The sequence below is a fragment of the Zeus faber genome (genome assembly GCF_960531495.2).
Source record: "Zeus faber genome assembly, chromosome: 16".
In the NCBI taxonomy this organism is placed as follows: domain Eukaryota; kingdom Metazoa; phylum Chordata; class Actinopteri; order Zeiformes; family Zeidae; genus Zeus; species Zeus faber.
In genome coordinates this window covers 5,518,123-5,541,966 of record NC_137202.1, presented here as the reverse complement: position 1 = coordinate 5,541,966, position 23,844 = coordinate 5,518,123, and the positions used below count along the sequence as shown (strand labels likewise).

The 23,844-nt window shown below is 43.3% G+C and overlaps 1 protein-coding gene across 2 annotated transcripts in view; it reads right to left on the bottom strand.

Moving 5' to 3' along the window:
• The window catches only part of zcchc24 (zinc finger, CCHC domain containing 24), a 65,571-nt gene extending 42,753 nt beyond the window's left edge, over window positions 1–22,818 (bottom strand). For both annotated transcript variants that reach the window (XM_080017126.1, XM_080017125.1), the window contains exons 1-2: window positions 22,376–22,818; window positions 17,801–18,001 (exon numbers count right to left, since the gene is read on the bottom strand). In XM_080017126.1, coding sequence (XP_079873252.1) covers window positions 17,801–18,001; window positions 22,376–22,612 — 438 coding nt within the window. In that variant the 5' untranslated portion in view covers window positions 22,613–22,818. The remainder of the gene's footprint in view (window positions 1–17,800; window positions 18,002–22,375) is intronic.
• Window positions 22,819–23,844: the final 1,026 nt, after the last annotated feature.

The following is a 23,844-nucleotide window of genomic DNA, read 5'->3' as shown; positions in this document are numbered from 1 at the left end:
TATGAATTACCTCCTGCTGCCTCTCCCGGACTTGCCTTCCCTCGTGGTCCCGAAGACCCCCACCCCCCCCCCCCAACCCCCAACCGAGTGAATGACAAGAGCAGGTGCGGCGAAAGGGAACTTGCATCATGCCACGGAAAAAAACAAAAGGAGGAAGGATAAAAATGCTTTTATCAAAGTTTTCACTCTATGCGTAACAGCTGGCACGGGTTTGTACATTTAAACTTGGATTCAGACGGTAAAAGTTATCAGTGAGAGGTTATGAGTGAAAGCAGGCAAGGATGCCGACGAGACTCCTTTAAGAAATCTAGACTGAATGGATCTGAAATCTGAAAATAATTATAGTATTTACCTTTTTATTAAATGCGTTTTGCTTGTTTTTGCTTTTAATTGCTTTTTTTAATGATCACTAGGGATGTAACGGTACACAGTATGTTATTGAACCATTCGGTACACCCCCTACGGCTCAATACACACACGTGAACCGCGGTGTTAGGGTATCAAGGTAGAAGTCCACCGCATGCGTCGGTGCAGTGTACGGGCGAAGTGCAGCGTGCAGTAAGTGCTGCTTCCTATTGAATCCACTGCTGCGGCTCCACCGGCTACGTCAGTTGTGCGGTGTCCACGTGGAGCCGCACGGCATCACTCTATTTTTGAGAGGTTTTTTCAACTGTGCAGCGTTTTCCATTGAAACGGGAGATAAAACATAGAAATGTTTTTGGGAAGAGTGCTATCAATCAAGGTGTCCAGTGGGAAAATAACCCCCTTGAATGGCCGTTTCCATCTTCAAACTTCTCTTAAACTATTCTTTTGAACGGCTCTTTTGTCTGAACGAACCTGAGTCTCGCTGGGTGATGAGCTGTTCTTTTTTTTTGTCAAGTTTTACAGTTTTATGTTGTGTTGTTTGTTTAAGTTGTCGTCTCCTGCCACCGGCACATGTTTCCCACTCCATGTAAGAGATATCCTGTGCTCCACCCAGCCGGGAGGTGCCCTGGTTGAAAAGGAGCGCACCCGCTGTCACGTCAGGTTCACAAAGCGAAGGCTCACAAGCACTGGTCTTCAATAAGTTATTTTACTATTATAATTTATGTTTTAAAATACTGTTTATACCTGTTCTACACAAACATAACTAACTATAGTACTGGTTTTCTCTTTTTTTTTTATTGTTAAAAGTTTTTAAAACATATATATAAATAATTTACGTAAATGTATTTGAATTATCCACTATCCTGGACACCTCCCCTCCAATCAGATGAACTGATGCAAATTATAACAACCACCAATGAACTTGAACCCCCGTCTCCCCCGTCTCCCCCCTCTCCCCACAGTCATACACACACGACATTACACTAGTTATTTGCGGTAGACTACTATAAGAACATTTTTTCCACCTTTTAACTTTTTACACAAAAAAATACTTAATTCTTAAATATAAAGATACCAAAACCGTGATATATACCAAACCGTGATTCCTTCTATTAATATAAAGCACTCTGAGTTGCATGTTGTGTATGAAAGCATAAAGACAAATACATGTTTTTTTTATTATTATTATTATTATTATTATTAATAATAATAATAATAATAATAATAATATTTTTATTCAACAAAAGGGAGCTGGCGAAACGAAACCTTCCAGGCGGATTAATGCTTAAAATTATCCAGTTCTGTCTTGCATTCAATTCTTATTTTTGTCAATTTGCAAGAAATGTATTTGTTTTTTGTTTTTTACATTTCATAGTATACGCATTTTTGGGATTGGTTTTATTTATTCCCGAAAACAATTACTTTTGAAATATTTGCATGAAATAAATATTTGTAGAAACCCACTATTTGTGCTTTATTTGGATTCAGCTCCACCGCTACTTTACGGCAATGTTACTGCTTCCATTCCCACACACTTCCATTCACAGCTGTACCGGCATTTTCCCAGAAACGATACTCGTTGGAGAACAGGGAAATTTACAGAGCGACCTGTTCACACATCAAACCACTAACGGAACATTGCCAGTATATTTGCTGCTTTCAGTGCAAGTGGGAAAGGGGCTTGGGCGACTTAGTCGCAGAGCCCTGAAGCCCCGCCTCCCACTGCCTCACTGTTTATTGAAGTTGTATTAATATTACCCGTGGCGCTTGCCCAGATTTGACGCTGCACGTCCATGGGTCCCCAGCAATACACCCTCCAAATGTGAAGTGGATCGGTGAATGGTCTTAAGATAATTAAAGGACATACATACATACATACATACATACATACAAACATACAAACATACATTCATACAGTACATACATACATAAATACAACATACATACAAACATATCTACAACATACATACAGTACATACATACATAAATACAACATACATACAAACATATCTACAACATACATACATACAAACATACATACAACAAACATACATACATACATACATACATACATACATACATACATACATTCATACATACATACAAACATACATTCATACAGTACATACATACATAAATACAACATACATACAAACATATCTACAACATACATACAATACATACATACACACAGAAAGACAGGCAAACAGACAGGCATAGAGATTCCTTGCTTGATAGTTTGATCAGAACTTCTCACACATTCCTCCCTCTCTTGGGCATTTACAGAGAGGACTATGGAGGTAATCCTCCAATTCTGAGGGAGGCAACTTGTCATTTCCTGCAAACAGTCTCTTCATCACAGACGTGTCGAAGTGAAATGATAAAACCAAAGCAACACTGTAATCCCTTCCCAGATGCCTGTAAAGGATTTCTACAAAGTCCATCTGGAGAAGTAAATTAAAAGGCTGATGTCCAGACGGAGCGCTTATACAACTTCAACTTAAAAAGAAAAAAAAAAAAAAGTGAGAAATTGAAATACGGGAGCACACGTTAAATGTGAATGGATGTATTACGATTTATTCTTCTCATTACTGTGAATGGTGTAAGAGAATAAAGTAAAATAATATAAAAAATCAATGGAATCATGTTGTTCTGAGCCTCCGTGTGAATAGCACCTATTTTCTTTGGATATTTGAGGATATATTTCAATTTTTTTCAGTCTAAGTTTTTTTTAAATGCTGATTGTCTCTTAAGAAAAGCACCAATCTTCATCGCAAAAAAAATCCTCGTATATGAAATTGAACTTGCCGTAATAAACAGATTGTGATTCTGATTCAGAGTTGTGGACTCGAGACAGATGACTTGGACTCGCGTCGGACTCGAGTCACGGAGATGATGACTTGCGACACGACTCGACGAAATCCAAAAAGACTGGCAACCCGACTTTCACTTCAGCACCAATGACTCAAACTCCCGAATCAACTCTTAAACCCTAACCCTAACCCAGTTTTCACACGGATGACAGTTCGAATCCGACAGCAGCGGGGAAAAGGTTGTGCGTGGCGGTGCAGAGGAACTTTATTTAACACACACACACACACACACACACACACACACACACACACACACACACACACACACCTAGGCCTACTTGAAGTTCCGTAGCAGTCATTTTGATTTACCTTTTAATACATGATTGTTACTTCGTGGCAGGATTGTTTTCGGTTTCTAGAGTACATCTGGCGAGAGAGCGATAGAGAGCACGGCAATATTTTGCTTTTCTTGTCATATTGATGCGTCTTTCTCATGGCTACGTTTGTTTGGAAATTAATTAATATATATATATATATTTTTTTTTTTAAAGCTTTCGTCTGATAAGATACTTCACGACTTAAAATCCTGCAGGCATGGTCGGGTTTAAATCAAGAAAGTTGTCACAGTAAATGAACCCGATGAACAAGAACCAGAATCACACTCAGAATCTGTTTGTTCGGCCAAGTCCATTTTCATATTCATACGAGGAATTTGTTGCGGCGAGGCTTGCTGCGTTGCTGTACAGACAATTGGCGTCAGAAAGAAAACAGCTTAATCGTCTGAAAAGAAAAAATGTAAAACAAACAAAAATATGGCCAAATAATAAAAAGAAATTGCCAAGTATACAAAGAAAATAGCTAAATAACATAAACAAAAATAGCCAAGTATACAAAGAAAATAGCCCCATTTTTTTTTTTGGCCAAATATACAGAATATACAAAAAAAGTGATTCTATGCAAAGCCAGGTTAACTCTATATTTCTGTGAATATGCAGTAAAGCTCCTGATCCTGATCCTCCACCGCACCTCAGTAGGAGGCGGCCGCCGTCAGACAAGAAGCGGTTTGTGATGTCTCTTCGGCCTCTCTCTGATAAGCCTTATCCATGATAGTCCCTCGCACACTCTCCGTCACTGTCCTCACCCACAGGCCCTCACCCCTTCCCACCCCCCTCCCCCGGCCGGGGAGCTTGCTGGCTGGCTGTGTGGAAGTGCAGAGACAGGCACGGGGCTTTCATGGCTCTAGCAGTGACTGGAAGGAAGATCAGGGGTCACTCTGTAAAAACATTCCCATGGTGCGCTGCACCTCCCCCCCAGCCCTCCTCCCACCCTCCCTCACAGAGGAGACTAGACTCTCAATAGAAGGAGGGGAGAGGGCGAAATTGTGGCGGTTTTCTGCAATAAGTAATGTAAAATATTGTCCCTCGTTGACTTTCTTTTAGTCCTCCATAAAACACACACACGGGACACACTCTAATGGCGACACGCACGCACGCCTACAGACACACACACACACACACACACACATACACACACATACACATGGCCAGCCCCCCTGTGTCTTCACCTGCTCATAAGTGTACTTTAAGTCTCCTAACACAATATAGTTAACGCATTATTTGACGGAGGAAGGGATGGGGGACGGGGGGTTGTTTGGTAGAGCAGTAGAGCAGTATATCGAAAAAAATAAATTAAACTCCCTCAAACTTAAAAGGGGGGAGGGAAAGAAAAAAGCAATTACGAAAACAATGAAACTGCGGTTAAGCCGCGGCTGCAGAGAGGAGCGGCGTCCCTGCGGCTGCACGGTTATACCGGATCGGCCGACATCGGGCGCCAGGCGGCGCTGATTGGTCTGATTCAGGGCAGGATGTTTTCCTAATGGTGGTCTTTTTTGCAGAGGGGGATCGGCGTACGGGACAGCACCAGGAGCCCGAGAAGCCGGCATCCCTCCGGCATCCCTCCGGCACCCTGATTCTTTACTGTTATTTTTGTAATGTAGGTTATATATTTACACTTAGCATTATTAAAAGAAAGCTTCCAAGCCTGACGCCTTAAACAGACACACGCCAAACTCCGTTTCACCGGTCCTCGCTGTCTGCGTCCTCCATCCCACCCTGAAAAGTGGTCACCCAGCCACAGTCAACTGAGATTATTATTGGGCTGCCTGGAAGTTTCCTTTTAACACCCCTCCACTCCAACCCCCCCAATTCCACATCCCCAGATGACCCCACCCTCCACCCCAGTAGGCAACCAGGCCCTTGTGCAAACACGCCCCAGAGCCTGACGCAGCGCAGCGACGTGCCGCTGCCACCCTGACCCCCCTCAGTCCTGTACTGCAGACCAGACACACACACAATGGGTGCCTTAATCACCCAACCTCCATCCCCCCGTTCCCAGCACCAGGGCCCCCCCTCACCCCCCCAAGGTGTCCATTCACCAGGACGGTACAAAGCCGCCACTGTCACTCCCTGATCTCTAGACACTAAATCCTGTCGTCCCTGCCAGAAAACGCAGTCTCACACCGTCTGTCTGTCCGTCTGTCTGTCTGTCTGTCTGTCTATCTATCTATCTATCTATCTATCTATCTATCTATCTATCTATCTATCTATCTATCTATCTATCTATCTATCAGTCTATCTATCTATCTGTCTGTCTGTCTATCTATCTATCTATCTATCTATCTATCTATCTATCTATCTATCTATCTATCTATCTATCTATCTATCTATCTATCTATCCATCTATCTATCTATCTATCTATCTATCTGTCCGTCTGTCTGTCTGAAATTGATTCATTCTCTTCACGTCCGCCATGTGTTCGGACTCTGAGGTGGTGTCTCCCCTCGGCAATATATGGTGATGATGTCGATATTGCGATATGAGACTGGATATCGTCTGATGAATCGTAGTACCGTGATAAAGTTAAAAAACGTGGTCATTGAGGCTGCGTCAAAGTAAATCAATGCAGCTTTCTGAACGGCGTCGAATTTTCTAGCTGTTCTAATCAATGCCTCTGCCCATTTGGTCATAATATCCAATATCCGATATCATCAAATTATCGACATTAAGGCCAAAAAAACGACACTTTGTTCTTTTAATTTCTTTCCTCGATGTTCACACTAATGGGAGACGAGGTTTTGGCCACAGAGCGTGAACAAATATCCAAAAACCTCTCCTAATTTCACAGATAAAATGCACAGGAGGATATCATTAATTTATGTTACAAAGAGCAGTGGTGTAAAGTAACTAAGTAAAAACACTTTGTGACTGTACTTAAGTATTTCTTTTGGGAGCTTCTGTACTCGAGTTATTTTATTAATGTCGACTTTTAATTACATTTAGCCCCAAAAAGCTATACTTTTACTCCCATACACTCCCTCTGAACATCTTCGTTACTCACAACAAATTAAATTGGAGGGAAACTGGGAGCTGGTGATGTTAGTGAAGCCAGTTATCACCAAGTTAATGTTATACCTTTTTACACCACAATTAGAGGGTTTTTTTTTAACATGGGTAAACCCGCTGAAAATAGGTGACTGGCACCTTTCCCGTTGCCAGTAGACGAGTATGCCTTTCTATTTTTCCTGGTGTGTCACATTCAACGTCATGAAGATGCTGGTAAAGGGGCGTGTCATGGTTCCAGTGTGATTTGGAAAAAAACAGCAGAGGCAGCGTGGAACATCCATACCCGCACCGGCACAGCGGCGACGCGGTTCGGTCCGGTTCGGAGACTGCCTTTTGGGCGGTGCTGGAGTCCCTCGGAGCCCGGCGGGGAGCGTGGGGGTTCTCCGCAGCGGCCCCCACGGTGCGATCCCCACGCTCAAAACATTCCATGGTCCCCGCGTGCGGGAAAAAAAGTCAAGGACTTATGACGTGATTTTGATGTTGGATTCTAAATGGGATATGAAATAATGGAATGACACACGGATATTCCTGTCCATTTACGTGCATACGTCCAGAACATCATCACACTGCAGTCTGACTTCTGAATCCCCCAGCCCCCCCCCTCCTTCCTCAGTGGTCCCTTCCACTCGGTGTGCACCCCTGCCCCATACATGGTCCAGTCCCCTGGGCTTTGATGTGAAACCACTCATCACGATCTGCTAAGTGTTATTCTATCCAGCTTTATGCAGTTGAATTGATAAGATTTAATAAGCCTTTAATAATGCTTTCAGGTTTATTAAGCAATAGTTTATGAGAGCAATCATGGGGAATTTTTACATAACTCCACTCTTGTTGATATATTTAAAATTGCATGTTAAATAATCGGACTGATATTCAACATTGAACTGGGAATTGTTGCCCGTTGCAGACCCGTGTTTTATGTACATAGTTTTATGTAAATATTTTCTCAAATTTAGCAGATTTTTTACAATTTTCACTGTTGTTCTCTAAGTACGAAGAGTCCCTGAAAACCAAGGTCAGAGTACTTGTGTGTAAGCGTACTTCCTTCTGATTCTGAACATGATATCAAACCAAAAGTCATGTTTTTAAAAACAAATGTTCTCATATTTAAAACCTCATAACTGGAGAATCTTTAGGTCATAAGTTTAGGAAATTTAGTCTTTTGTGTTATGAAATATATGCTGCATATATATTTATGATGACGTTTTAATTAACAACAGTGAATAAATGCCCAGCCTCTTTAGCCTCATATTTATATAAGGATAACGCTAATATGACTAATAATACTGCTCATGACACCACAACTACAACAAATATAATCATGCAACAGTTGAAAACTCTTCTCTACTTTCTATCATAAGATTAAAAAAAAAAAAAGATTAAAAAAGGCCAAAATACAATTTAATCAAGATGATGGAAGAAACATTTAAGAGGAATGAGAATCTGTGATGACCTCCATGGGGCTGAACCCGCCCCTGGTTCTGTGTTTACTCTGCTTTAATAACTCCCGCTCTGCTGCGTCAGCACAAAATAAAGTAAATAGAAAAAAATAATTGTCTCGGGATAATACACAGGGAGAGGGATTTCTGTGCTGTTCATGCTAAAGCCCGACATGAGTTATGAATCTAGTCTGATCTAACCATTCCCCCTCTTCTAACCATCCTCCTTCTAAAAGTAAATGTCTTAGGGAGTGTTTTTACGATTAATCGGTTGGTGACCTGCCAACCGATTCGCTTTTATAATAAAGAATAAAACGTTATAATAATAATAAAATATTATTGGAACCATAAGAAAAATAATAATATGTGCTTCGCCAAAATGCCTCTGGCTGTATTGCATTGGCTGTCGTTTATACCTCGTACATTCGAAGAAACAGCTATTCAACGTATTTGCTTGATGTATGGGTTCCTCCATATGCTGTTTCCATTCTTGGGTCCGCCAACAAAATTTGAAATGGAATTCTGGGCTTTGTGGTGTAATCCACCCGACACAGACGTTGTCATGAGGTGTTTTCGCACCGCAGGGGTCTGCACTGCAGGAACTAGGAACGATCGTAGTTCTTAGAACAACGTTTTTAGGAACCTTTTTAGCTCCTACTCGAGGGCCGGGACTCACCGGCACAAGACACTTAGCGGTAATAAAAAATAACCAATAAAAAAATAATAAAAATAGTGTTTTTATTGTAGATGTAATTATTTCATTTATTTTATTTTTGCCGTTCGTAGTTTCGACGTTAATTGAATGAATTAACATGCAGCCCGTAATCCCCACGCAGTGTCCCGATGTGAGCCTGTCGGAAAACAAACTTTTAAATGAGTTATTGTATCTCTAATATGATAATATAATATCTCGCCTCAAATTTGTTCAGAAACAGATTTTGGCGGACTGATCAGGTGAAATCAGTGAAAGATTACGGAGTAAGCACAACAAGGAGTTCTCGGGGATCTCCTCGGATCCCATTTCCCCCTCAGGGAGTCCCCAGAACTGTTCGGTGCGAAAACGCCTGTAGATTTCCACTTTAATGAAGAATAGGGGGTTCTCCAGATCATCTGCAGTTCTTTGATTATTTCCACTAGTTTGGCTGCAGCATCTTCCCCCTCTGCTTTCTGTCTGTGCATCTTGTCACTCCCCCACCGCGCGTGCGCACACACACACACACACACACACACACACACACACACACACACACACACAAGTGAGTGTAAGCGATAAAGAGATGAAGATGAGGAGAAATAGTATACTTTTAAAATATATAAGGTAAATGTAACTTTTTCTTATTACTTTAAATGTATATTTTCACACCCCTAATAGCTGTCATAACAGGAAGTGGCGCATCTGTTGTCTCAGCAGAAAAAAAAAAAAAAAAAAAAAAAATGGAAGGAATTCCTGGGCAGAACACAAACCAGCTGGCAGGAAAGCCACCTTTCATCTTTTTCTTATCTTTGATTTCCTTTCGGGGGGGCGGGGGTTGCTCTCATACCGTCCAGTATTCTGACCCGCCTTCTCTCTCTCTCTCTCTCTCTCTCTCGCTCTCTCTCTCCCCTGGGATCCATAACCTATGCTCCAATGTGCATGCATGACAGGAACACGTAGAGTAAAAGCTCACTTACGAGGAGGAAACATCCCCCGAAACGTCCCGACCCACCTACGTGGGTTCTGCGCGGCCGGCGGGGATGAAATGTGGGGCAATCCATTTGGAAATGAGGGGGTGGGAGGGGCGGGGGAGAATCAAGTGTGACATGAGCGTTGAAAGAACGTTCATAAACCATGAAATGTAAGATTTACGTGCGTACGTACGTGCGTACCAGAGAGAGAGAGAGATAGAGAGAGAGAGAGAGAGAGAGAGAGAGAGAAGTGAGACAGGGAGGCAGACGGTGAAACCAAAACAGCGGGCCGATGCTCTGTTTGGAACACAAAACAGCTGGTGAAGGTGGAAGGGAATGTACACAGATGATAACGCTGCGTCGTAATTGGATGTTTTTGGTGGCTGCAAGCGGTAGTTAAACGCAGATCAGCATAGCTGCCGTCGATGCTGTAATCACTGCCGCAGCACAATGGCCGTTCTGTCTCTCTTCCAAAGGGCCATTAGGCCATGGGGACGGTTCACATCTCAAAACTGCATTAAAGCCATAATCTGCGCTGCAGCCCTGCACAATCAACAACTGAATAACTTTCAAAAGCTAGAGCAACTTCTCCTGGAGGGGCTGGGGGTGGGGGTGGGGTGTGTCACATTGTTTTCCCCAAAAATCAAGTGTTGCGAAACGTTACGACTTGGAGGCATAGTTTACTTTGGACGGTGTTTTTGAAAGTATGCAGGAAGGGGTTTAGCGTCAGGGTGTTAGAACGCACATTCAAGAGACTCGGGAGCAACATTGATTGCGAAATAAGGAAATAGGGTATGAGCTGTTTAGTGCAGTTGAAATATGCTGAAGCCCCTGCAACGTTATGGGGACAAATAGTTGGCCCCAAGTTTCCTAAGCTGCAGGGAAAAAGCAGGGCGGGTGAAGTGAACCAAAACAACTCCCCTCTTTAAAGTGGCAATCCATAAGATCGTCTGTGTCAGGTGGATTCCCCTACGGGTCCCAAGAATTGCCTTCGAAACTGCAAAGTTTCTTCCGACGTCCAGGTTCACCCTCGTCTCCGCTCTACGACGCTCACTTTCGTTTCTGGAAAGTTTGCCTTCTTCCGATCGATTGTGCATTCAGCGCACTCTTGCCGGGAGTGGCGGACCCCGCCACCAACAATGTAAACACCATATAGAGGAGAGCATACATAACGCAAATACATTGAATGGATGTGTCTTATAAAGTGCCAGTAGAATAATATGGGATAAATATTAAATAAGGGATTTTTTTAAACATAATAATCTTACGGGTTACCGCTTTCAGGACATTAAAGCAGCTCTAACGCAAGCCGTCTTTATCTGCACAGATGGAGCAGCTTATTGGCTGGAAATACAAGCTACAACTTCATAGTAATAATTCATAAAATCTCGTGGAACAAGGAATATGAAAAGGTGCTTATAACAACCCCCTGAACAAAAAAACAAACAAACAAACCAGCAGCAAAGGACTTGGATATAATTAAAGAAAATAATTACTTGCAAATAATGATGAAGATATATTACCCCCTGAAGCAATAAATGAAGATTAAGCTCCAAAAGCTCATCTAAAGCTATGGTTTAATTGAATTGGTTTCTTTGTTATGCGTCAATACCGTAAACATCTTCTGGCTCCTTCTGTTATTAAATCACTCGTGGCTAATCGCGGCTAATTGTGCTGCGTTTAAGGAGGACACGCTGAAAGTTGGGACCCAAGAAGTTTTACTTAGCTCATTTATTTAACTGTACCATCCCCTCCAGCCCCCGCAGGCTCCAGGAAACTGGGCGTTCCCACACTGGGCCAAACGGCCCTGTTTCCATCACTGAGTCAGCACTGATGTAATGACAGAATAAAATTTAAACCTAATAAGCAATCTGCACCGGACAGGCTCCACCCTCTCAGCCCCAGCAGAAGGACGGCAGAGAGCAAGCGTGTGACATGATGAAGTCGTCGCGCACCGTTATCCCGGCATGAACAATACCGGCTCGTTTTGAACACGATTGGAGCGGGTTAAAATACATGCGCCGCTCAAAGCAAACAAACAAAGAAACGACCCAAACACGCCGACAAGTAACTCGTAAAGAGCCTCTCACCTCGCAGCCCCGCCCCCACCCGAGCCGCCATGTTGACACTCTTATGGGGGATTATGGTCGCCATTTGTCACGACGGACAGATGGCTGCTGAATTTGCCACCTTTCAACACACTAGGCGCGAGTCCCCATCTTTAAGTACGGGCACGTGATCGCAAACAGATCAACAGCAGCCATGTTTCTGAGGGGGCAGCGTGAATCAATCACCTGGAACGCCCGAGTTTGGTTGATTGATTGAAAGTGCGTAATGTGTTTCAAAATCAAAATGAAATGGGGAAAACCCTTCTGAATTTCATGGTATCGTCCTTATTTTATCAAAGTGGGCATCTTGAGACGGCCACATTTCTCCCGGGGGAAATTAGGAGGGCCTTCAAATCAGAAGTGGACCGATCCAGTCGATTTGACTTAATAGCCGTACCTCTGGGTTGACGCAAATTAGGAAATTAGAAGATCCAGATGGTTGACTCAAAATACGGCAAAGTACTCTTTTTACATTTCCAAAAACCTGGTCAGTTCCACCTCAGGATTGAGTCCAGGTCACGTCCACCCCCAGGCATGGAGTGGCCATCAGCTGCGCCGGGACAAATCCCAGTGGGCCGGTCGCTATGCGGGCCGCCCGAGCAGTCCATTATACAAAAACAAAGAGTGAGAGGGATCAGAGACAGCACCCCGCCCCCCTAATCCCAGCAGTCAACAGGAGCAACTGAACAGGTGGATTCATGACCAAGGCGGTCAAAACAGACAAAAAAAACGAGTAAGAAGAGGAACCCTTATCTTACGAACCATAAAGACGATTACAAGTGTAAGTGGTGGTGGAAAAAACAATCTGAGAATCGGCCGCTATATCATTATTATTTTCTTTACTTGACAATTCTCTCTTTTAGGATTCTCCTTATCCCAGGAATATGCACCAACATCAATGGTAATTTAACATTGTAAAGGACGCGCAACAGCATTTGCTTTTCCATGTTGCAAGGGATTCTTTTTTTTTTTTTTAAGGCAGCACCGCTGCATTCAAGGCCTGTCCAGCAATTCCCAGGCCAGGAGTAATGGTATGTAACTTAGCAGCAGGCCAAAAAATGTACAGTACTTAATTTGTGTTCAATTTTAGATATTATTTAGAGTGTTTATTTATTTAAATATTATTTATTGTTCAACTGCAAATTAGAAGTACACATGTGTGCAGTCAGTACCAGATGTTTGTAGTTATTTATTGCCCTGAAGAGTAAGTCCTTCAAGTTTCAAGGTTAAAGAGATCAAGCTGACAATGTCATTATCTGACTTATCCCCAGTGTTGAAATAGGTGATACAGCCTGTTCAAATATAGACATTCATGAAAGACTGACTGCCTGAATCTATCATGGTATCCTCACAGCGGTGGCCTGCTGGCAACAAACCTTGCTCTCAAAATAGCTCTGTTTTAGTGTTACAGTAGCCTAGAGTGTCCATTATGCTTATAAGTGGTGGTATCAAGGGCTGGTGTGTTTGTAAGTACGTCGATGGGGCGGGTACGGTGGATTATCCGCGGCCTGGTTGTGGTGGGCTGGTCTGGGTAAAAAAGTCCAGGGCCATTTTTTAGTCCCAGTCTGTCCCTGCCCCCAGGACAGAGACACCCACTGTAAACAAGCACCGTGAGCCACTATTCCCAGAGGCCGAGCAACGGAGAGACATCCACTGGAGAATTTTAAAAGGCTTGAAACTGAGGCTATATATACACACACACACATGCATTCCAGTGGCATGATAACTATTTGAACAAAAGGCTTATTATCATGCTGGCATAAAGAGTGCTCTGTACACTGTATGTAGATCAATGGGCTTAATGTGTTTCTGATCAACACAGTTTCTGTATCTGCTGCTGTCGTTTTGGACAGTTTTCCAGGTGCACAACGGGGCAAAATCCATGAATCTTTACGTTTTGACCAAGTGTTTCTGCAACCTCTTCAATCTTGAATTTAAAAAGACCAAAACCCAACCAGTAAAAAGTGTATCAGAAGCCATCGTGATGACACGCACACTTACACCGCCTAATGCCGAATGAAAAGAGTCAGTTTTGCTGTGTTCCTCCCACTGGCCCGTAGGATCAGCGATACTGTTGAATGACTGCTTCACGCTTTTCACTGCAAATTATTCCTCTCCGTTCAAATCCGCAATCTCTGTCGAAGCAAATGATGACCGTGAAAATAGAATTCAGAATGAAGGGCCAAACCGCCAAACCACCGCCAACATGTGGTTCAGCTCTCACTGCGGGGACAAGTTAAGAGAATGCAATACGACCATTGCGACTCAGGAGCTCAGAAACACACACACACACACACACATACATACACACACACACACAGCTTGCTCTGCCATTAACCTGTTTTCAAGACATTTCTTCCATGATTACATCTTTTTCTTGAGAGAGATAGCAGGCAGACGTCATCCCATGCACCCCTTTGAATGCATCGGATCAGATCGGAGAACCAGAACCATAACCGACGGCTGATCCGTTCAGCCGCAGCACAGAACCAAACCACGAGGGGAGGAGCGGAAGACATGTTGGCAGGCGGCCAAACGGCGCTCGTCAGGGGCATTCTGTTCATAACTGGGGGAGTAACCTCATTTTCCCAATAAAATCAGGTTTACATAACACCTCAGTCTCGGCCCTGACCAGAGCACCAGGCTGCGGCTGCGGCTGCTGCTGCTGTCCTATCCGTCACTTTCACTTACCAGGCTACAAGAGTTTCCCGTAAAAAGGGAAATTTCTCCTGGAGCAGCGACGTCTGGAGAAACTTCTTACTTTCTGACTTCACCTGCGACAGTGACAAGCCACTGACTTCAAAGCTCCTTTTTTTCTGGGAAATAAGACATTTGAATCCAATGCCAGCGCAGCCGCTCCACCACTGAACATCAGAGCACTCGTGTCATTGTCCGATTGTTTTGGTGACTAAAGCGTGCGTCAGTGACAGAGACAGGGAAATACTTGTGAATGAAAAATGCCCTGATGAATGCCGCACACCCGGCTTCTCCAACCTGCCATGGCTTCGACGTGCATGCGGTACTGGTTGTGGTTTCCACATACTAGTGGTATAAACACCCCAGTGTTTAGAAAAAAAAATTGTGATGCAGGAGAATGCCATTTCACGCGAGAATGTGCCCTGCCTATCAGGGGTGAAACGATTCATCGGATAGATGATGATTCTATCTGGTGGAGGAAGATTAATCATATGAATATGATGTTAGTCTCATTAAGTAGTCTCTAGTCTAGTTTCGAGAAGTATCATGTTAAAAAAAATGTCACTCTGTGCTATTTACAACCTTGCTGTGAAATGAATTTATGAAATGTTACATTTCATAAATTCACAACATTAAGCAATTTCAAGATGTCTTCTTAAGTCAAAATAACTTGTCATGAACATTTACCATAATTTTGTACTTGTAACATGACCAGGTTTAAACTGTAAATGCTTCACTATGAGCTCAGATTTCTCGGTTTTGGAAGTCTCTAACACACTTGGTGAGGACAAACTGCTCCACAAGTGTGTACGTCCTTTTACGTCAGGCAAAAGGCCAAGCCTCCCCAGGCCATGTAATGGATTAGTACTCTGTAGTACGGGCTGGCGTTTCTCCCATAAAAACACACGTTTTGAAAACAGCGCTCATGACAAGAGAATGACATTTGCCATGGCTATGGAAATAACCATGCGCAAAACACATTTTTCATCTGAGCCCTAACTTCTTTTTTTTTTCAATTTCCCAGATTTCCCAGTTTCTTGTGGGTTTAAATTGTTCATGTCAAAGGATTTTTTGGATGAGGCAGAGGATGCGAGATGGGGAAGATGACCCGTCTACAGCTTCACACAGCACAAGCATCAGGTTAATATATATTCAAGCTGCAACTAATGATTATTTTCATTATCGATTAATCTGTCGATCATTTTCTTGATTAACCGATTTGTTGTTTTGTCCATAAAATGTCAGAAAATGCTGAAAAATGTCGATCACTGTTTCCCAAAGCCTAAGGTGACGACCTAAAATTTCTTGTTTTGCCCACAACCCAAAGATAATCAGTTTATTGTCATGCAGGACCAAAGAAACCAGAATATATTCACATTTAGGAAGCTGGAATCAGAGAATTTGGACATTTTCTTCTTAAAAAAGTACTCAAAATGATGAATCGATTATCAAAATAGTTGCCGATTAATGCCAACTAATCGATCAACCCACTATTCGTTGCAGCTCGAATATATATATATCTATATATATACAGTAAACCTGTACACATGGAAGAGAGGGCCATGAGAAGGCTAAATAACTGTGATGTTGAACTTTGTAGGTGTGGGAGACACCGAGGGAGCGCTGCTTTTTGTGTTTCCACTGGCATTTTAACGAACAGCTGAAATATAAACCAGAGGAGGACCAGAAGAGTGTGATTTGAGTTACACCCCCTGAGCGCTTACAGCCACGAGGAGATTGATTACACCCGCTTTCGATCGCCGAGCCGAGTTCGCCCTAATAAAACAAAAACGTTAGCGTCTCCCAGCCTAAAAAAAATAAATGTTTTAAATACAGCCGCTGTAATAACCAAGGTTCAACAGTTTCAGTACAGAGGGCATGTCCTCTCTCCGCTTGAACAATAACAACAACAACAATAACAACAACAGTGAGAAGCCTCCTGCTGGAGACATCAATAGATGATCTAATTCCCACTCATCGGGGCTCTGCGATATTTCATCGATGGACACGTCTTTAAGCGGCCTCGCGAGACCAGAGATCGTTCGTCATGAAGGGAGGCAAAGTGTTTTAATCCCACATCTGCTGCTCATTACCTTTCCATGCAGCTCGGGGTCAGGGCTGGAGTTGCACTATTGCACTATTGCACGGAGAGACACAGAGGGAGAGAGGGAGCAAGAGAGGGAGAGAGAGAGAAGATGTGAAATACAATAACAGAAGATGGAAAGGGAGCGAGAGTGGATGTGACGAGAACACTTTCCCAAAAACAGCCGCTTTGCCTTCCGTCCGACCTCGGAGCTTCCCTGCCCGTCTTTGCATTCACACCCTTTTTTTCTCAGTATAATTCCCTGATTTGTTTCATATGTTTGTTTTTAATTGCAACGCCGAGGCCGCACAGGGTGGAACCTCCGTAAAACACCGTGGGAACATGTGGAACACTCCTTGGCCCAATCGATGATATCCTTTTCTTCTTCTTCTCTCGCCATTTTAGAACAATTGTATTTGTGTGCAATTGTAACAATGTGGTGGTACGCGACGACAGAAAAAAAAACCCCGAAACAACAGCGTTTCTGTCTCTTGACGCGGCCACAGCGATCGAGTTTCTGAAAGTTTTATGTGGTTGCTTACACAGCGTGACAGTCGGCGGTGTGGCAAGAGATACACACACACACACACACACACTGACACACAAGCACATCAATACAGACATTAAACACAAACACACAAATAAAAACACACATGACTGCTGGAGACAGAGACCTGCCTGTTCAACAAGTAGGTCAGACCAGAGAGAGAGAGAGATAGAGAGAGAGAGAGATAGAGAGAGAGAGAGAGAGGGAGAGGGAGATTGGGAGATAGAGGATAGATAGAAGGAAAGAGTAGAGAACAAGAGTTACGAAGAGGGACAGAAAAATAAAACAGGACAAAAAGAACAGTGAGTGTGACGGAGAGGAATGGGATGGAGATGCAAGTTAATAGGTACGGCACTAAATAATTCTGGACTCACACACACACACACACACACACACACACACACACACACACACACACACACACACACGCACGTCTGACAAAACAATGCCAAGGGCCAAGATTCATGTGGAAACTGTAAAGAAAATATTTGACTCGTTTGTTTGAAAAGGGGAGTGAATGAAAGCGACAGTGGAAAAAGGTTTTGTTTAGGATGAGTTCCTGTGTTTGTATGTGTGTGTGTGCGTTTGTGTGTGCGTTTGTGTGTTCGGGCTTGTGTGTGTGTGTGTGTGTGTGTGTATGTGTGAAGAGAAGCCAGAATAAGATGCGGTCGTGGTCTCACCTGTGGGCAGTCTTTGATGTAGTGGCCCTTGTTGAAGCACAGGTGGCACAGGTAGTTTGGCGGGGGCCGCTTGCTGGGCTTCCTGGGCTCGGACGACAGGGAGAGGTCGGAGAAATGGTCCGTCAGCGAATTGAGTCCATCCACGATGTTGTTGAGGGAACCGTAGGGCGACACATTCTTGTACACGTTGTTGTTTAAAGCCTGGTGGGGCAAAGACATGGCGGACAGGGTCAAAAATTGGCGGGTTTGGGTATTTCATTTTATTTTATTTTATTTCATGTTATATATTTATTTATTTGTGTGTATGTTTACTTGTTTGCTTGTCTTATTTATTTGTGTATTTATTTGTGTGTTTGTTTATTTATTTGTGTATTTATTTTATTTATTTGTGTATTTATTTCTATATTTATTCATTTTTCTGGTTGTTAATACATTTATTTGTTTATTCTCAGACTCTCAAGCTTTTGAATGAACTCACTCTGATTGTGATTCTGACTATACCTCTTTGAAACACTGGATAACACCATGTCGAACACATCGTCATAGCAGAGAGTTATTCATCTTCTCATTCATCCATTTCCTTTGATAGTTCCTTGTCCTACTTCCTCTCATGCAATCCCCCCCACTCACACACACACACACACACACACACACACACACACAGAAAAAAAACCCACAAAAAACCAAAGCCCTCCAAGATCATTTCTCTCATTAAATTCAGAACATCTGGCCCGAGGCCCAGCTGCGCTTTTGAGCTGGAAAAGTACCGAGAAGTGTCCGCAGAGAATGACAGGACTTTATAGGAGATGACTCACTGTGTACCAGCGGGGGAGGCCTGTCTCTCACCCCCCTCCCTCCGTCATCACCGCCATCACCACCACCGTCACCGAGCGCCGTCGGAGGTAAACTAGCCGGGGACATTGTTTTGATTCTGCCTGGCGCCATCGCACAAGACGCCGTCTGAATATGAACAACCAGGAAATCCCTTCCTCGCTCCCTACTTTTCCTTTTCCACTCACGCCTTTCCTTTCCTCGTTCAAATGCATCGATTGAGAAAAATGTGCTTGAGAGAAAATTTTTAATAATTTGATCTCTGAGTTCCCGTGTTTAATGGGACCCCCAAAAGTCGTAAAAAAAAAAAAAAAAAAAAAAAAAAAAAACATCTCACATTCTGGTGAGCACAACATGACCACCCATCATGGTCATATCTGGTTAGGTCGTTTCCACACTCGTCCCACTCGCAAATTCTACGCGTGAACCATCGTGAGACGTAGCAAGAATATTGTGATGTCACTCCCTGGTAGTTTCATTTGGGGAAAAGAAAATATTCTTGTCCATGTGTCACGCTGCGTTGCGCGGAAACCTCGCTTGGAAAGTTGAGAGGATTCTCCTCCACAGATAAACAGATTAATGGACATCTACATCACAAATCTGCCCCTCTTTATTTTTTATATGTAAGCTTTCAGTTTAGAGAGTTTATTTTGGTCCGTGCTATCTTGGCAATACTCCTGTACGTAATCGATCATCATCTCATACAATTTCTTATCAATTGGAAAAAAACTAATTGCAAAAATTTCGAGCTTTGACTAGTTTATCGTCCCTTATCGTCTTTATGCTGACCTTTGACCTCCTTGTAGGTGTATTACAAAACATCTGGTAATGGTGGAGTCCGGCTATAGATAGATAGATAGATAGATAGATAGATAGATAGATAGATAGATAGATAGATAGATAGATAGATAGATAGATAGATAGATAGATAGATAGATAGATAGATAGATAGATAGATAGATAGATAGACAGACAGTAACCTGGTGTTAAATTGTTATTGAGCCACTGGGGGGGCTCAGAGGTGTTGTCAAACCAACACCTCTGACGCATCTCAATCTGCCGCTTCGCTCTGTTTGTTTTGGGGTTGTTTGTTCTGGGTGTGATCATTCAGCAAATGTGTCATTTAAAGAACTACAGTTCCCACCATGGAACCTTTAATGACGCGCAATCTCACTACAATGTTAAAAACTCTTTGTCTATCCTTAATTGCGACCAAGTAAATCGCGTTCAAAGGTAGTAAGGATCTAGAGTGTTAGTGTTGAAATACAGCCACAGCGAAGGGGGGGAGTGGTGTCAGCTTTAACAAATGTGTTCAAGTGACTGTGGATGGTGGGGAGCATTCTTTCTTTAAGTTGCGCAACAGCGTGAATTCAAAACCACTTGTAATAAATATTCTTTCCTCGCACCAAGTGGGGTAGTTTATACTCTGGGTCGCTTTGAACCGGCACGATGATCTCTCACTTATCAAAACAACTGCACATTACTCATCTCCAGATCACGTCTCTAAAGTGGTTCATAGACTGCAACAACAACAAAAAAGAAAAACGAAAAAAAAAAAAAAAAAAAAAAAGCCCCCTCCCGCCTCTCTCCTCTCAAACCATTTCCAGATTGCATGCGTGTTCCCTTCGGTTTGAAAGTCTTTATGCTCAAGAGGATTGAATGGATTTGCACAATAGCTCTTGATGTTAAACGTGCCCACCCATTTTCCAGCCGACTGTTTCAAGTTAAATGGCTTCAAAAGCCCCTGCGACTATACACTCACTGAGCACTTTATTAGGAAGTTTAGGAACACTATATTAACACTGGGTAGGGCTCCCTTTGCTCTCAAAACAGCCTCCATTCATCTTGGCATGGATTCCACAAGATGTTGGGAACATTCCTTTAAATTCTGGTCCATGTTGACATGATTGCATCACGCAATTCCTGCAGATCGGTCAGCTGCACATTCATGCTGCGAATCTCCCGTTCCATCACATCCCAAAGGTTTTCTATTGGATTCATATCTGGTGACTGGGAAGGAAACTGAAGAACATTGAACTCATTGTCATGTTCATGAAACCAGTTTGACACGACTTTTTCTTTGGGACATGGTGCATTATCATGCTGGAAGTAGCCATTAGAAGATGGCTAAATTGTGGCCATGAAGGGTTGCACATGGTCAGCAACGATACTCAAATAGGCTGATGCATTCACACGACGATTGACTGGTATTAATGGGTCTTAAGTGTCAAGAGCCAAGAAAAAATTCCCCACAACATTCACCACCACCACCAGCCATTCATGCTGTTGGCGCCAAATTCTGACCCTACCATCTGTGCGCCTGAAATGGAGATTCATCAGACCAGGCTACATTTTTCCAGTCTTCAATTGTGCAGTTAAGGTGAGCCTGTGCCCACCGCAACCTCAGCTTTCTGCTCTTGGCTGACAGAAGTAGAACCTGACGTGGTCTTCTGCTGTTGTAGCCCTTCCGCCTCAACGTTCGACGTGTTTTGCATTCTGAGATAATTTTCTGCTCACCACATTTATACAGAGTGGTTATCTGGGTTGCCGTAGCCTTTCTGAAAATCCCAGGAGATCAGCAGTTAAAGAAATACTCAAGCCAGCCCATCTGGCACCAACAATCGTGCCACGGTCGTAAACACTGAGATCACATTTTTCCCCCATTCTGATGGTTGATGTGAACATTAACTGAAGCTGCTGACCCCTATCCGCATGATTTTCTGCATTGCACTGCTGCCACACAATAATTGGCTGATTAGATAATTGCATAAATGAGTAGGTGTACAGGTGTTACTAATAAAGTGTTCAAGAAGTGCATACCATAACATAGTTTTCTGACTATGAGCAGCCAGGACTTCTCGTTTTATATCGCTGCATCGTATCATCCCACATAAAAGATTATTGAAATCATCCCAACTCCAGACACTTTTCCCTCCCGTCTCTGACCGCTCCTGGTATGAGGCTATTGAGGGGGGTTGGGGTTGGGGAGAGGGGCAGGTCTGTGCACACAGTATGGTTGGAGGATCGTGTTTACATACATTATTCGCATATCTTTCCCTGCAATTGCACGTAGCTACAGAAATAGACAATATGCAAACAGGTCTGGATTTTGACTTCACAGACATCTCTCCTGGAGAGGTTTGAGAAAGTCATTCAGAAGTCAAAAAAAAGTCAGAAGTTGATCCAAGTCCCCCCACATTTAGGTCGGATTGCACGTTAACATTTTTATTTCTACATCTGGTAAATATTTCTCATAGAGCGTGGTGTTATCTAACTACACTCCCGTCCTGTTTGATGACTTACTAAAAGGGAGGCAACCCGATTCATTCACAATTCACAGTTGTTGTGAATTGTCGTACAATTTGCAAGAAAATGTACAGAACATGGAAGAATAGAACATGGAAAGACAAGAGAACTACTTGCTTTCATTTGCATTCATTGCACTGCACAAGTTGCATTTTATATTTTTCAAAATTTGCCTCCAACAATTTCAGAAATGCATAGCTGGAATGTGTTTAATATCTCAAAAAGTCTGAATAATTAAAGTTTTCTAACCATTTACATGCATTCTGGAGGACTTGAACTATCCACTTACTGTTCTCTATTCTGTCTGTCCTCCCTATAATAAACAGTTCACCAAAATTGTACTTTCCCCAAAACTCTCCATGTTGTAATTAGAAAGGGCACTCGAGAACCTTCTTGTGATAAGACCCTGTGGTGTCTGCCATGCATGCCCCCATTCACCTCGCTCCTCTGCAGCTGAAAGAAGTTGTTCAGATAGTTGGAGTTGATGGAGGAGCCGAGCTCCGCGGCGGGGGTCTTGCTGAAGTTCAGGTCCGGGTGCGACGAGTTGGGCTCGGGCCGGAAGGCGTCGAAGGCGCTGGTCTGGTGGGTGTCCTGCAGGGACAGGTAGACCCAGTTGAGGAGCTGGGCGGGCTGGTACACGGAGGCACTGGTGTCTATGGCAGACAGCAAGCTCATCTTTCAACGCGGGGTGAAACGGGCTCTTCCACCGCTGGCTCCGGGGTGTTTGGGGCTCAACTCTCCCTCCTTCGCTCCGCTCCGCGCTCGGGTTCTGGCACTTTACGCGACCCTGTCCTCCTCACGCCGGGAGCCCTGGTCCCAGTTTCGGTGTTTCACACGCAAGTCATTGCTCTGTCATGTCAGTATAAAAAAGTTGTGCGATACCCCGGGTCTCCATGGTCCGTTATCTGGCTTGTTGCAGCGGGGCAGCTGGGGGCCCATTGGATGTGCGATGGAGAGGGCTGTGCGTCATACAGGACGCGGGCGAATGGGAGCCGTTCGTTCCCCAACTCACATGCGCTGTAATTTAAAGTGGAAATCCGTCAGATTAAAAAAAAATCATGTTTGATCCTCCCCCCCCCCCCCCCCCCCCCCACCTGCCAGTTTTTACGTAACAGAAATGCAATGTATTTGCATCATACATGTGCTGCTCTGTGTGGTGTTTCCGTTTGCTTCCCGGTAAGAATGGACGCAAAGATCGGGTGCGTTCCAAATATGAAGCGCGGGATGAATTGGATGAACCGAGGAGAATGTGGAAGAACATTCACAAGAAACAGAAGCACATAGGTGGACCCCCCCCCCCCCCACCATCCAACTACGGAAACAACACACAATGGTTGTTTCTTATAAATGACAAGTGTGGGACAAATGTGGGATTTTTCTTTTACTAAATATTCTTACATATTACCACTTGAACATGGATTAAGACCAGTGGTGCTTGGTAGTCAATTATTGCACAATCACATCCAAATGGCACAATAGAAAGAGAGAGTGTTCCGTAATAAGGCCAGAAAGTAATTTCTAAGCGTTTTCCCTGAATTAGAGAGACCTAGGGAGTCATCAATAGTTATACTGAGGGGTGTCATGTCAGTGCCAGTCATGTCTCAGGCAGCAGCAGTTGACAACTCTGCAATAGTTTAATTTGGGCTCCCTCTGCTGGTAAATATATAACAAGATCCAAGATTCAAGATTCAAGATTTTTATTTGTCACATACATATACATACTTTCATACGTAGATGCAGTGAAATGTAATGCAACGCACGCTTTATAATAAATATGAATAGTGATGGGATCGGGGCTCCAGACCAACTTTTCTTTAACTACTGAACTGGAACTGTCAGGAAAAAAAAAATGATTTCAACTGTCCCGTTTCTTCACATTATAATTCATCTTTGAATTAATGTTGTTA